The sequence below is a fragment of the Mesoplodon bidens genome (assembly GCF_964165515.1).
Source record: "Mesoplodon bidens genome assembly, chromosome: 10".
Classification (NCBI taxonomy): Eukaryota; Metazoa; Chordata; class Mammalia; order Artiodactyla; family Ziphiidae; genus Mesoplodon; species Mesoplodon bidens.
Window position 1 is genome coordinate 43,787,994 of NC_138172.1, and position 16,042 is coordinate 43,804,035.

At 39.2% G+C, this 16,042-nt stretch overlaps 1 protein-coding gene across 2 annotated transcripts in view; it reads left to right on the forward strand.

Moving 5' to 3' along the window:
* Window positions 1-16,042, forward strand: part of WDR48 (WD repeat domain 48) — a 46,928-nt gene that overhangs the window by 13,167 nt on the left and 17,719 nt on the right. For both annotated transcript variants that reach the window (XM_081247703.1, XM_081247702.1), the window contains exons 3-11: window positions 3,396-3,474; window positions 4,207-4,289; window positions 4,405-4,534; window positions 6,921-7,009; window positions 7,391-7,492; window positions 11,750-11,974; window positions 13,654-13,728; window positions 14,661-14,763; window positions 15,580-15,677. In XM_081247703.1, coding sequence (XP_081103829.1) covers window positions 3,396-3,474; window positions 4,207-4,289; window positions 4,405-4,534; window positions 6,921-7,009; window positions 7,391-7,492; window positions 11,750-11,974; window positions 13,654-13,728; window positions 14,661-14,763; window positions 15,580-15,677 — 984 coding nt within the window. The remainder of the gene's footprint in view (window positions 1-3,395; window positions 3,475-4,206; window positions 4,290-4,404; window positions 4,535-6,920; window positions 7,010-7,390; window positions 7,493-11,749; window positions 11,975-13,653; window positions 13,729-14,660; window positions 14,764-15,579; window positions 15,678-16,042) is intronic.

Here is a 16,042-nt window from a genome sequence, read left to right on the forward strand (position 1 = left end):
AAACACTCCCATTTACCATTGCAACAAAAAGAATAAAATATCTAGGAATAAACCTACCTAAGGAGACAAAAGACCTGTATGCAGAAAATTATAAGACACTGATGAAAGAAATTAAAGATGATACAAATAGATGGGGAGATATACCATGCTCCTGGATTGGAAGAATCAATATTGTGAAAATGACTCTACTACCCAAAGCAATCTACAGATTCAATGCAATCACTATCAAACTACCACTGGCATTTTTCACAGAACTAGAACAAAAAATTTCAAAATTTGTTTGGAAAAACAAAAGACCCCGAATAGCCAAAGCAATCTTGAGAACGAAAAACGGAGCTGGAGGAATCAGGCTCCCTGACTTCAGACTATACTACAAAGCTACAGTAATCAAGACAGTGTGGTACTGGCACAAAAACAGAAAGATAGATCAATGGAACAGGATAGAAAGCCCAGAGATAAACCCATGCACATATGGTCAACTTATCTTTGATAAAGGAGGCAGGAATGTACAGTGGAGAAAGGACAGCCTCTTCAATAAGTGGTGCTGGGAAAACTGGATAGGGACATGTAAAAGTATGAGATTAGAACACTCCCTAACACCATACACAAAAATAAGCTCAAAATGGATTAAAGACCTAAATGTAAGGCCAGAAACTATCAAACTCTTAGAGGAAAACATAGGCAGAACACTCTATGACATAAATCACAGCAAGATCCTTTTGGACCCACCTCCTAGAGAAATGGAAATAAAAACAAAGATAAACAAATGGGACCTAATGAAACTTCAAAGCTTTTGCACAGCAAAGGAAACCATAAACAAGACCAAAAGACAACCCTCAGAATGGGAGAAAATATTTGCAAATGAAGCAACTGACAAAGGATTAATCTCCAAAATTTATAAACAGCTCATGCAGCTCAATAGCAAAAAAACAAACAACCCAATCCAAAAATGGGCAGAAGACTTAAATAGGCATTTCTCCAAAGAAGATATACAGACTGCCAACAAACACATGAAAGAATGCTCAACATCATTAATCATTAGAGAAATGCAAATCAAAACTACAATGAGATATCATCTCACACCAGTCAGAATGGCCATCATCAAGAAATCTAGAAACAATAAATGCTGGAGAGGGTGTGGAGAAAAGGGAACACTCTTGCACTGCTGTTGGGAATGTGGATTGGTACAGCCACTATGGAGAACAGTATGGAGGTTCCTTAAAAAACGAAAAATAGAACTACCATATGACCCATCAATCCCACTACTGGGCATATACCCTGAGAAAACCATAATTCAAAAAGAGACATGTACCAAAATGTTCATTGCAGCTCTATTCACAATAGCCCGGAGATGGAAACAACCTAAGTGTCCATCATCGGATGAATGGATAAAGAAGATGTGGCACATATACACAATGGAATATTACTCAGCCATAAAAAGAAACGAAACTGAGCTATTTGTAATGAGGTGGATAGACCTAGAGTCAGTCATACAGAGTGAAGTAAGTCAGAAAGAGAAGGACAAATACCGTATGCTAACACATATATATGGAATTTTAAAAAAATGTCATGAAGAACCTAGGGGTAAAACGGGAATAAAGACACAGACCTACTTGAGAATGGACTTGAGGATATGGGGAGGGGGAAGGGTAAGCTGTGACAAAGCGAAAGAGAGGCATGGACATATATACACTACCAAACGTAAGGTAGATAGCTAGTGGGAAGCAGCCGCATAGCACAGGGAGATCAGCTCGGTGCTTTGTGACTGCCTGGAGGGGTGGGATGGGGAGGGTGGGAGGGAGGGAGATGCATGAGGGAAGGGGTGTGGGAACAGATATATATGTATGACTGATACACTTTGTTATAAAGCAGAAACTAATAAAAAAAATTTTTTAAAAACCCATAGGGCCTTATTATATAGTATAAAGTTGGTGTAAAAATATGAAAACAGGAGCAGGACTTAATGGTATGTGAAGATAAATCCCCAGTCAAATGGAAAGGAGCTCTTTTTGTATTTTGTTTGAATGCCTGTATTGTGAATGACATAGAAAGGAAGATTCAGGGAAGAAGAAGGAGCATTTCTTGAACTCCTAGCTATGTACCAGACACTTAGCACTTTCGTATCCAATATGGTTTTAATAATCCTTCAAGGCAGATATTAAGATCCATTTTCATAGGTGGGAAAACGGACTCAGAGAAACCCATGGTTAAGTAGCTAGTTCATGACAGAGTTAGAACCCAGTCTAACCCTGAAACCCTGATGTTAGACCTTGTCATTTTAAAAGTCAGTGTCTTTTAGCAAGCTCTACAAGTCTGATGTTCCATCTGAAAAGGAACCACTACTTTGCACGGTTCCTGGATAGTTTCTTTAAATGGACTTTGGTCCAGTGGGCTTTGAATTCTTTAACCAGTGGAAACAGTGGTGGCCCAATGTTAAAAACATGGAAAGTAAGAAAACTATGGCTCTGAAATGCTTTTTGGAACTTATATTTGAATTGGAATGTCACTTTCCTGGAAATTTACAGTATTTCAAACAAATTAAGGAAAACACAAAAACTAGCCTGGAAGAATTAGAAAGCTGCCTATCCTGCCCTCAGACATCTCTTTCTGGTCCTCATTTTTATGACAAGATTGAATAGCATCATTTCTCAACTAGACTTGTAGAGAGCTATTCTTTTTGCCCATGAATCATCTTGAACTTGCCTGTCTTAGGTGTAGGATATAACCAAATACTCTTCTTTAAAAGGCCTCTTCTGGTGATTAAACCAAGTGAGAAGAATAGAAAAATCTTGAGTTACTGAATTGAAATGATGATCCTTTAGCCCTTGGCTTCCATTTCTTCTCTGAAGGACTGTAGATACTGTGACAAAATGTTTAGTTCACAGGTAAAAACAGCAGTAGGAAGCTAAGAGCAGAAGCGTGCATCCCCCTCTGCAGTCTGGCTACGCTTCTCACCACTCTCATCAGCTTTCTTTCTGTCCCTGCTGTCTGCTTTGAGCCTTCACCACTACTGAGTCAGATCCCCCAGCCTACAGATTTGTTTATGTCCTGTCCTTCCTAGTGAACCCCTTCCTATTGCACTCGTGTCACCCACAGTGCCTAGCCCAGATCTTGTTGCCTTCACTAACTCAGGGCATACAAATTAAGCATTTTTCCTGGAAACCTAGATTTTCATCAGTAATAAAACTGTCCTGAAACAAAACTTCTGTTTATACCTGTCATATGGAAGCATCAATTGTTTGATAAAATTCTACTCTGAATTCAGTTGTCAATTTTAAGACCTTAGAGCAGTGTGTCACATTAATTGAAGAATATAAACATATCTATAATTTGTGATATATTTTATCCTCTAATATAGACTAAAGACATTTTTATGATTTTTCTTTTAATTTCAGCAAGATCCATATATAGCATCTATGGAACACCATACCGATTGGGTAAATGACATTGTACTCTGTTGTAATGGGAAAACGTGTAAGTATTTCTTTGAATTTTTGGGCTGCTGGAAGATTTTAATTCAATTTGATATATTTTTCTTTTTTTTTATGTAAGCCTTTTTATTGAAGTATAACATACATACAGAAAAGCACACACACCTTGAGAGTATAGCTCATTAAAATTTCACAAGGTGAACATCCATATCAAGAAACATATTACCAGAAGCCCCCTTATGCCACCCTTTCAGTCACTACCCCTTGTCCCAAGGTAACCGCTCTCATGTCTTATAAGCACTATTGATTAGTTTGCCTGCATTGTCATTGTATATAAATAGACTCATATAACATGTATTCTTCTTTTAACCTTATTAATATTTCTTTTTGTTTTCATTATGGTAAGATCCATTTCTTGGTTTTGCAATCTGTGTTAGAGAAACTTTTCATAATCAAATTAGTTGTGCCTTCAACTGAAACATTAAAAAAGTTTGTCTTGCCTATCTAAAAAAATATTTGAGACAAAATACAATAGGTTCTAGAAAGAACTTTCAGATATATATGTATGTGTGTATGTGTGTATGAATATTAAGATGTTTGAATTAATGTTCGGGATATTATAAATATTCAGTATACATAAATATTCAAATATTTATGTATGAACATTTTGTATGTATGTGTGAAAGTTTGAGACAATGTTACATTGTTTTACGTTAATTCTTTAAAATGGTGTTAAGTCACATTACTAAGGGGTTTAATTCTTTGCCTCTTCTAGTAATATCTGCTTCTTCTGATACAACAGTAAAAGTATGGAATGCACATAAGGGATTTTGCATGTCAACATTAAGGACACATAAGGTAAAACAACACAATTTTCAATGTCTTTAGTGTAATACTGAGATCTCAGTACTTCATGTGGCTCATTTGCTTATTGATCTACAGAGTAGATCAGAGTATGTGTATTTTGTTGCAGGATTATGTAAAAGCCTTAGCATATGCCAAGGATAAAGAACTGGTAGCATCGGCTGGGTTGGACCGACAGATATTCCTTTGGGATGTGAATACTCTAACAGCATTGACTGCCTCAAATAACACTGTCACAAGTAAGGTGTTTGAAAAAAATTTCTTTGAAAGTGATCCAAATTGACATAAATAAAGAATGGTTTATAAAACAAGTTTGATAAGTTTGCATCGAGAGAGTGGTACTACCTGCAGCGTTCTAGCCCCCAAGAGTATGATTAAACAGGGAACCGGTTTCTCACTGCAATCTAAAAATGGTAACTTGGGCCTCCCTGGTGGCGCAGTGGTTGAGAGTCCGCCTGCCGATGCAGGGGATACGGGTTCGTGCCCCGGTCTGGGAGGATCCCATATGCCGCGGAGCGGCTGGGCCCGTGAGCCATGGCCGCTGGGCCTGCGCATCCGGAGCCTGTGCTCCGCAACGGGAGAGGCCACAAGAGTGAGAGGCCCGCATACCGCAAAAAGAAAAAAAAATAAAAAAATAAAAATAAAAATGGTAACTTCTCCAGGTGTAACCTGGTTATTTTTGTACATGTGCATGTGTTAGCTCCCTAGCTGAAGTGTAAGCTTCCACAGGGCAGAAGTACCTGTCTTATTACTTTGTATATCCCAGCTGTGCCTGGCCCAAAGCCACACTCTAGGCAGATATTATTGATGGAGGTCGTGATTACCTGGCAAAAAGTAGGCAGTTTTTGACGTTTAAAAGTGTTACTATAGGGCTTCCCTGGTGGCGCAGTGGTTGAGAGTCCGCCTGCCGATGCAGGGGACACGGGTCTGTGCCCTGGTCTGGGAAGATCCCACATGCCGCGGAGCGGCTGGGCCCGTGAGCCATGGCCTCTGAGCCTGCGTGTCCGGAGCCTGTGCTCCGCAACGGGAGAGGCCACAACAGTGAGAGGCCCACGTACCGCAAAAAAAAAGGTGTTACTATATACTAAGAGCCTTTGAGTTAATGGCCAACTTGGAAAATACTCAAAGGAAAGAAAGGTTTTTAGTGCCAATATTGTGGGACCCTTTCAGAGCAGCCCTAAAGAATCCAGCCAACTCTTCCTGAGCAGAAGAGTTCAGGAAGGCTAACCTAGCATTTAGAGGCAATTCAGAGAGATTCACAGCAGGTTAGTAGCACGTATGCCTCATCAACTAAGAGATCTCAGTTACCCAGTCAGATCCAGACAGGTCTAGACTTGAAACTCAGCTCACACTTGGCCCAACCAATAAGAGTTCTCTAGGCCAGGTGTCAGTAGGGATTCTTGAGAGCACATTTACGGCTAAGCCTGGCCTAGAAGGTCTGTGTTCAGGATATGGGCCCGAACTATCTAGATTCCTACATAACAGGTCCAGTTTGTCATGACTGTGGAATACTCATGTTGATATAACTAACAGTTCTAATATAATCTAGTGTGTGCCAAGAAGGGTAGGTTGGGAGACTGGTGTTTATAATTTCTTAAATATTATTTTGCCCTTTTTCTCAGGAAATATGTGAAGGTCTAAACACTATTCTTCCCTTGTTTTCCGTGATTTTTCACCTGTACACAATCTCAGGGATTCAGCAGCTGGTCCCTCCTGGGGGCTGTCATAATACATCATTTAGCTCTCTCTAGATGTAAGGCCTGCCTGAAAGAGACACTAACAAGAAGGAATGAAGCAAAAAAAGCAGGATTGTCCCAAGGTCAGAGACAAGGCTTAGTGGTTATAGATTCTGCAACAGATATGTCTTGCTTAGAATTGTTTAGAGAGGATATCAAATACTTTTTTTATAATTATGGAGGTAATAATAATAGCTAATATTTATTGAGCATTTAATACAAGCAGTTACTTTTCTAAATACTTTACATGTATTTACTCCTTTACTCACAGCATCTCAGTGTTTGTTTAAATTTATTCTTCGTTGTACAGTTGGAATCATACTGTATAGACAATTTTATATACATACTTCAGTGGTATTGAGTTCTGAATCAAAGGGCATGAATATGATTCTTGCTACACATTGTCTAATTTCCTTCTAGAAGAGTTGTACCAAATTATCATTCCACAAGTAATGTATGAGGGTGCCATTTTAACTATATTTTTTGAGAATTAAGTATTGCCTTGTTTTTTATCTATTTGGTAGGTGAAAACTGTATTTTTGTTTTGATTTGTGTTTTCTTGTAAATAATGAGTTTAGCCATAGTTTTCATTTTTATTGGCACATGTGCATCTTTGAAAATACATTACTTATGCAGATAGTTTCTTAAATGGCAGTGCAATTCAATTTAGCAAATACTTATTGAGCACTTGTGTATGCTCAAATCCAGAAGAGATGTAAATTTTGTTAACAATATTATGATTTAGAATTATTTCCATTATAAGGATTTCTTTTCCTTAGAGTACTCATAAAGATAAGATTTTCTAAATTGAATAATTAAACTTGCAATTTGTGCTAACTAGTTATTAAACAGCTGATGATTTTAACATAGCTCCATTTATCCTTACTAGCTTCTTCTTTAAGTGGGAACAAAGATTCCATTTATAGCCTGGCAATGAATCAACTGGGAACAATCATTGTATCAGGGTCCACTGAGAAGGTAAGGGGAAACTTAAAGGGTATATTTTAACACTAGAAAGTAAAGAAACCAAAATAATTTGATCTGTGTAATTACAAAATACATAGACAGCGGTTTTGCCTGGTGGATACTAAAATAAGGTTTTATTTGAACAAGTGAGAGTATAACTGTATAATTACTGTTGTGTGTGGTAACAGAGGCGGAGGGTGGAGTGGGGGAAGCCTGTGCTTTTTTTGACGTTAAAAAGACTTCCTCCTACTTAAAAAAGTTGGGAGCTTTGGACACTGTCTATTGGCAGAAGTAGTACTTCCCTCTCAGAATTTAATAGTTGTCATTTGATTTATAAAAGTCATCTGTTATTTAAATGTGATCATTTGTATGATACTTTGTTAAAATTCACAGGTTTTAAGAGTATGGGATCCAAGAACATGTGCAAAACTAATGAAGCTTAAAGGGCACACGGATAATGTTAAAGCATTGCTGTTGAACAGAGATGGCACACAGGTATGCAGTTCACATGAACATTTACCTACTGACCTTGTCAAAATTTCATACAGCAGAAGCTCCCCCACTTTGTATATTGTTGCATAGTTGGTTTGAACCAAAAGCCACACATATTAGAAACTGTGGTCTAATTTTTAAATCCTTAAAATACTCAGTTGCACATACAGTAATCCACATTTCAAAATTTCTGTTTGCCTAACTTTTAAATAAAGGCCAAACAAAGGATTTCCTAAGAATAATTTTAATGCAGGTGAGTATATGCAGTTATGATAATGTATAGCTGAAATAATTTAAAATGTTCCCTTGTGTAAAGCAGAAGGAAGCTTTGGTATTGAATGCTTTCTGGCAGTGTAGTAAATGGAAAATTTCCTCACAGTGGGTCTATTTTCCAAGCAAATCTTGTCAGTTGACTATGTAGGTACAGTGTATAGATTTAGTTATCTAACATAGTACTTAGAGTCAGCATTTCAAAGAAAAACATTTTGGTAATGTTTGAACATGTATTAATACTCTGTTGGCCACATAATTTGTGAATTATATATCACAGTTCTGTCCTGTAGCAGTAGAAAAATGATCTTTCACCAGTGTAGATAATAAAAAACAAAAACTGAGCACCATTTTATGTTATGACATACCTCTACCATGTCCTGCTGCCATTTTTTGCATAGGGCAGGGGTCATTGGAATTGACTGTGATTGGTTTAGAAGAAGGAGAGTATGAATGTGATGAGATGAGAAACACCATTGGTCTGTTACTCCTGTGGAAATTATGTCATGGAAGTTGCCTCACACATGAATTAGAGAAGCCTTTGTCTCCAGAGGTGAAAGGAAGGTTTGAAAAACTAGCCAAAGGAAAGAAATTATTTTTTCAGAACCAAGCAGAGAAGCTTGAATATTCCCATGGAGGTCTTTGGAGATGTGGAAGGATCTTGATATTAAAGTATTGTGTGACCTTGAGGAGAGGAATCTACTGGTCCCTAGTTTGCTTATCTGCAAAGTGGGAGTCATAATATTTAGTTAGTGTAATTGGTGAGAAGAGTAGAAATAATAAGTATATTCTTGTCTGTAAGCCATGGCATTTTCTAGAGCTCTTGAGTTTCTTCATAGCAGCATTTTCATGTGAGTCTAAAAAGCCCAGTACAGGGGAATTCTCTGGCATCCCAGTGGTTAGGACTCCATGCTTTTACTGCCAGGGCCCAGATTCAATCCCTGGTCAGGGAACTAAGATCCCACAAGCCGTGAGGCGTGGCCAAAAAAAGCCCAGTACCGTTAGCTCCTCCTCACTGTTGGAGTAGCTGTCAGACTACACTTGAGATGGTTGTCCATGCCTAGTTCTGTTAGCTTTGTCCAGGATTGAACTAGATCATATGGTCTCCATGGGACTGCACTTAACTAGAGGCTATAAACAATATGGTTTCCAGAAATGGGCTGTGGGCCTGGCCTACTTTCGTAAATCTCCTCCTGTCTACTACACTCCATGCCTTGTTTCCTATATAGACAATTATGAATGTGCTTTTACTTAAGAAGATTTAGGTAGCACATTTACTTACAAATGCACTTCACCTGTAGTCAGTTCCACTTACTGAAAGCAGAGAAGGTGATGTAGTACTACTTTAAAAGCTGCCTGTCAGCCTTAGAGTAAATAATTAAGCAGATACCATTTCTTCTCTAGTTCCTCCTTCATCCATTTTCCTTATTGGCAACGAGAGACTAAATGTAGATTTAGCCACCAACAACATGGCATCCTTACATTAGGGAATTGATCAAGAAAACATCTGTAATAACTACTCAGCTGAGAAAAGAGAGGAGGAAAAAAGAAACCTTTACATACTGTTTCACAAACTCTTGCAACATGGAAGAAGTAACCATCGGTTACTGGACCAGAGTATATACTGCATCTTGCAGAGCTGCCCTGCAAGCTTCTAATGTAGGGTCTCTACTGACGTTGTAAGTGAGGGACTTATGATAAGATATGTATAATAGGCCAAAGAATCCCATCGATGTCAGCCTATTGCCTCACTTCCTTCGTTGTATTGATAGTAAGATACTTAGCAAATCTTACTATCTGAGGTCTGTCACCGTGGCAGTTGTTCTGATTGTGCCAACATTCGTGGGCCAAGCCAGCTGACTTTTCAGTCCTTGTACTCGCTCAGGCAATTGCTTGAGGATCTGGGACAACCTGCCATCTTGCTCTGAGTCAGTCACATCCTTGTGTATCACTCACAGGGTTTTCCTTGGTAATACAAGTCCTGCTGAACCTAGCTCATGGGTCGGGGCTATCTCTGAGCATTAGGTCACTCCTTGCCCCTGACTTGCTCACTGGGCTGCTCTCTATTGGCAGTTACAATTGTGTGTAAGCGACCATCCCAGAAGCACTTTGTGTTGGTCAACAGCAGCCTGGCCCCAATACACTGGTACCTCTCATGTCCATTGGCAGAAGCACAGAGCACCTGATCAGGCTATAGAATCTGTTCCCCTAAGTCTGACTTAGCAGAACCATTTGGGGCATTCTGTCCTAATCCCAGAGGCCACCTCATAATGAAGGGGTCTTCATTTTTATCCAGTGGAAGGGTGGAGGCAGTGGGAAATGTTTTGATGACTCCTCTAGCTCCTGTAGGATATCAAGCACTAGAATTCCTATAAAATGGGCACGTCCTTCAACCATACTACCAAATGCTGCAAAGATGTTTGCCTGTGTAGTACTTTAAAAGTGATTGCTGTCTATTTGGGAGCCTGCTTTTTAGCAGTCTTAGAATACTGACTACCATCAAAGATTATTTTGTATTCTATATCAGGGTTGATATAGAACTCTAATATACTCTGTTTCCTCATCCACTTTCACCTGTGCATTCTGGGTTTGGAACTCATCTCTTTACTGCTATAAGTCACCCAGCCTGTGAGGACTTTCAACCCATCATCTTTGCCTTCCTTTTCCTAAAGTTGTCAGACCTTATTCCCTGCAGATACATGGTCTAGAATCTGAGTGATCAAAGCTTTACTAACAGCTTTTCCACCACAGAGTAGCATCTCTTCCTGGAATGGAGAACTCCTCCCTGCCTTGTCCCCATCAGACTGCCACAGTGCTCCTACACACATGATGAAGGTCTGCTTGCCACCTTACTCCTGACAGTTTCTTTATTGGTTAGTCTCTTGGTTCCCTTGTGAACTAGTTGGAATTGGTGACTAAAGCACTGATGCTCCTGACAGCTTATGGGGGAGTCTGTTAGTATGATGTTTGTTTAATTAAACATGTCTGAAGGCCCCTTCAAGTCAGAGCAGGCCAGTAAATCCTTAATATTCCAGAAGGCCTCATCTGTTCAAACACTGTCCAGGTCTCCAAGCCCACAACTATCTTCTCTTCTTTGAAGCTCTTTGCCTGCTTAATTTCGTACACCAGCACCAGCAGTTCCTTTCCCCTCAGGGTGATTTTTTCCCCAAGAAATAAGTTTTTATCCCTTTCCTCAGGTCACCACAGTAACTAGTAGAGAACACCAGGCATGCTGAATGTGAATGTCGGGTGGCTGATTCTGCCTGTTTCTGTCACACTGTCTGTGTGCTCAGCCCTGATTTGTGTACCTGCAACTTCTATGTAGTTGACACTCCTGAGCCTTTAGAAATTGTCAGAATTGCCAATGTTAACTCTGAATGCTGAGGGTCTACATTTTGTATTAATGGGTGTTGAACTTGAAGCTCATATAGGAAGTATCCAAGCTCACAGAGGGAGTGGCAAGCCTGGATTTTGCTTTTGGCTCCTGTCAGTAGAATCCAGGAGACCTGGCAGGCCATCAGGAATCCAGAGCTGTGAGGTGGGGGACAAAACAGATGTGTGACCCAGGGCTCCAGAAGGCTTCCTTGCCTAGTGCAATGCTTGTCAAACTTGGCATACCAGAATGACCTGGAGAGCCTGCCGAAACAGATTGCTGAGCCCCACCAGAGTTTCTGCCTCATTAAGTCTGGAATGGGAACGGGGAATTTACATTTTTAACATGTTCCCAAGGGATGGTGATGCAGCAAGTGGCCAGGTACACAGGACAGAGGAAGTTTTGCTCAGAGGGTTCCCCTGCTTGAGCCCATACGGTTGCCTTTGGTCGTTTCAGGCTGTGGCGTATGCTTGTCAGAAGTCTTTATCAGAGTCAGGAATACAGGTTGTTAGAGGTGTGTGTTTGACATTGTGGAGTCAGGAGCGAAGACAAGTGCAAAGCAGAAGAAAGCAGGAACTTTTTGGCAGGTTTCTAACCTTAGCTTTCTTTGTTCTCAGTGCCTTTCCGGCAGTTCTGATGGGACAATTCGCCTTTGGTCCCTTGGCCAGCAGAGATGTATAGCAACGTACCGAGTGCATGATGAAGGTGTTTGGGCTCTACAGGTCAATGACACCTTCACACATGTGTACTCTGGAGGAAGGGACAGGAAGATTTATTGTACAGACCTAAGAAACCCTGACATTCGGTTGCTAATTTGTGAAGAAAAAGCACCAGTTCTCAAGGTATGTCATACGTTTTAGTTTTATGATTAAGATTGTTACATGTGCTAGCCAAATACAGCAAAATCAATATTAAAACACAAGTCAACTGTGAGGTTGTAAAGATACTTGTTAGTCACCCATAGAAGAAATGGCGACTTCATGGATACATCAGGGATGGATGGCTCTCGCACTGGCGAATCCTAGTGAGCTGGCCCCAAAGTGCTCCTGAGCTCTCCTGGCTCTCCTAACCTGTCCTTAGAGGAGGAATGTGAGGAGTTCAGGTATCTGAGAGTGGACAGCAAAGCAGAAATTTGTCCACTGCCTCAAGAGGAGGATGTGGAATAGTGTTCCTGAAGAAGAGCGGAAGCTGGTTCATATTCCAAACCATCACTGCCTCAAAATAGTCCTGGGTGGTGGGTAAAAGGGTACTTGAGAAGCCATCCATATTGACACCTGCTAAAAGTGAAGTCTAGAAAATGGCCAGTCATCATTGACAAGATGTTCAGTCTCACCAATGTTCACAGAATTGCACATTAAGACAACGGTGAGGAGATTTCCAGGTTTAAAATGGAGGCATAAAGGCAGCACTCCCCCCCCCACCCCTTCTCAGAAATCATCTGAAAACAACAAGGAAAGCAGGAAACAGAATTGTAAATACCCATCGTCTTCGAAACTAAGTGACATCTGAAACCACAGTATAGGAGGAAGGACTGAAAAAGGGAATAGAGGTCAAATGAGACACTTGAGAGGATGCCTGTGGTCTAAGAGCTCACATAATACTGGCCAGTTACAGTTTTTTAAAACAGATGGCACAGCCTAATGGACAAAAGCAATAATCCTTTAGAGAAGCAAGAGAGTGGAGGCTAAAATACAGACACAGCATGTGTGCAGGAAGCATACTGATGGGGAGAGTCACGTGTGGAGGAGAAACTGCGCTGCGAGTCCCGCAGCTGCCAGGATCTCTTGGCTGTGGAGAAAAAGACTAGAAGTGTTTAGCACAGGCATAACCATGTTGTAATGAGCATCACTTTGAACTGAAGAGGATTCCTACTTGCTAGTGGTTGAGCCCTGTCCCCAGGTCTAAAAACCTGCAATTTCCTGGTGCAGAAAGAATAGTGGGCAAATGTAGAGTCATTCCATTTGCATGATGTATACATGGGTATATGTGTATTTTTATATGTATGGTATTTTAAAAATATAGGAGGACACAGTAAACTGTTCACAAAGTACAGTTGTACTCCTTAAGCAAGTGGTGGGGGGGTACATTATGTGGGTACTTTTCCTTTTGCTGTGTTGTTAGAATGGTTGTTTTGGTTTTTGCTACAAACATTTTCCAAGAAAAAAACGTATTTCCTTGTTACTAAGAACATGAAGACAAAACACAGGAGTGACAAAACCAGAAAGTTATGGTAAGTCATCCTTTTGACTGTACCCATCTAGAACCCTTAAATTAACCACACTTAAAACTTTAAGCCACTGTTTTTGGTAAGTAGTCACCCCTATTACACTTTTATAGGGCTACGAATTCCTTTAGCAAAGAGACTCATTCTTCTGTGCATCCCTAGCTTTTAACACACGCTGTGGTATCATCAGCACACAGATGTTGAATGAAGGAGTTGATATTTAATAGTGTATAGCTGGTCCTGGCAGTTCAGAAGAGTCAACATTCCACAAAGCAATATTTTTGTGCTTTATTTCAGATGGAGCTTGACAGGTCAGCTGATCCCCCTCCTGCAATCTGGGTTGCAACAACGAAGTCTACAGTAAACAAATGGGTAAGTGAGCCACTGTATATCTGGCAAACGTTTATAAACATGTGGTTTGTTATCACGGACCTCCCAGGTACCAGTAGCAAATGCTCAGTATGAGCCTGACTCTCAGCATGCTTTTGGACAGTGACAAAAATCTGAAAGCCCCTATGAATGCAGGTGCGATCCTAAGGATTGTACAAAAATTAAGGTCATAGTCAAAATGCAGCTTCTGACTTCTTTGTCAGGAGCCAAGGTACACATTTGATGTGCTTAGAATAAGCACTGTTCCCTGATAAAACTAGTAAAGTACAGCTTTAAAGTAGTACAGCTTCTGAACTCATGAAGCTGTATTTGAAAAGAGGCAGCCCAAGTACCAACACAGCAGGGAAACTCTAGGATTCTATTTTTCTAAACGTAAGAGAAAGCAGAAAGTTGTTTTTTCAAATTCATTTCCTTTTTCTTTATAGCATGAAGAACAGGTATAGAAATAAAGAGTAAGCAGAGAGAAGTCACAAAAGTACTATTAGTTCTTAAGTCTTAATTAAAGAAGATTTAAGTTTTCTTGCTTACCAGACTGTTTGTGGATAACAAAAGAGAAAGTGTTTGCATTTATTCCTGTTTATATGTAGATCAAGTGGTCTTTCTCTGTACTTGTAAAAAAAATGTTATATAACTTGTTTAAATTTCATTGTGCCAATTTGAGATCAACATAGCTTTACCTGGAAGAGTGCCTAGTCTTCTCTCCAAAAAGACAACATTCCCTTCTTAATTTTTGTTTTGTATTTTTTTAATCATGGTAGGTAATTGTATCTTGTGACTAAGTATTTTTTGGTTGATATTGTTATTGTCGGTTTTTCTCATTTGTTCTTTGTTGTTGTTTTTTTTTGTTCTTGTTTTTCTTGCCACTTTAAACCAATTGGCATAAAATGATTAAATAATGAATTTTGTTCCTTTAGACATTGAAAGGAATTCATAATTTTAGAGCCTCTGGAGATTATGACAATGACTGTACAAATCCTATAACACCCCTTTGTACACAACCCGACCAGGTTATTAAAGGTAAGTAAGGATATTGGAAAGTATTGTCTGTTTTACTGAAGTTAATTAGACTTACTAAGAAATTGACAAAAATAAAGGAGATGACCTTCCTTTAAATGTAATCCTGATGTCAACAAAAGACTAATAGTATATTGGTTTGTTTTTAATAGAAGAAAAATATTTTTTAAGTGCTTTTTAGTGACTTTAAAAATTGAGCTTTCTTGAGTTAATCGTTTTGCCCAACATTAGAATAATCATGGACTTGGTAAAGCCAGCAACCACTTTGTAAAAGATACAAGATTTAATGTTGTCTTTTGGCACAAGCCAGAATGGTCAGATCTGGCCCCTGAATTCTGCATGCTAAAACTGCGAGTGACAGCTCTGACTTCAAGGGGATTAGAGTATTGAATGGTGTGTTTATCTATAGTTAGATGTCCATGCTGTGACCTTTAGGATAGAATGTCCATTCAGGAGAAGGAAGATAGGAAACAAGAGTTAATGAGAGATAGGACTAATTCAGAGATTTCCTGTCATCATGTGGACTTTTCCTAGTGGGTAAAAAAAAATATTAAGGGGTTTGCTCTTAATAATTTTCCACTAGTAGACCCTTGAAGTGAATGGAGAGTCTTTTAATCTGTTATTAAAATCAGACAGTTTTTCTTTGGTTAGCCTTAAATTGCCTTAGATATAACTATATGGTCTTCTGATTTACCTTCTCCTTTCTGGGGGCTAGTATGATTTACATTCTGTTACAGTACATGCCAGTTAACATTATTGCTGTACTGTGAATTTAAATGTAGGATTGTTTCCCTAATTGTGTGGATTTTTTTCCTTTAGGGGGTGCTAGTATTATTCAGTGTCACATTCTTAATGATAAGAGACATATATTAACCAAAGATACCAATAATAATGTGGCATATTGGGATGTATTAAAGGTAAGTATCTTTTTGTAATTAAATATAGGTTATTGGATTATGTATCCCTTTATTTTTATTATAGTCTGTGTGTGTATATGTGTTATATGTGTGTGTGTATAAAATAACCAAGATAATTATTATATAAATAAAGATTTAATTGCAGCCTTATTTTGGGGTGGATATATATATATTCTTATGTGAATATTAGATAAGGCCATAGTTTATCTTTTTAAGTACCCAGAATTTGAATGAAACCGTTTTCTCTGTTTAGTGTATTACAAACTGTGTTGTGCTGCCTTCCCTTAAAATGAAAACATCAGAGTCCCTCGTCCTTGAAACTGTTGACATTTGGAGGGGGGCGGGATAGGATCTGTCCTGTGCAT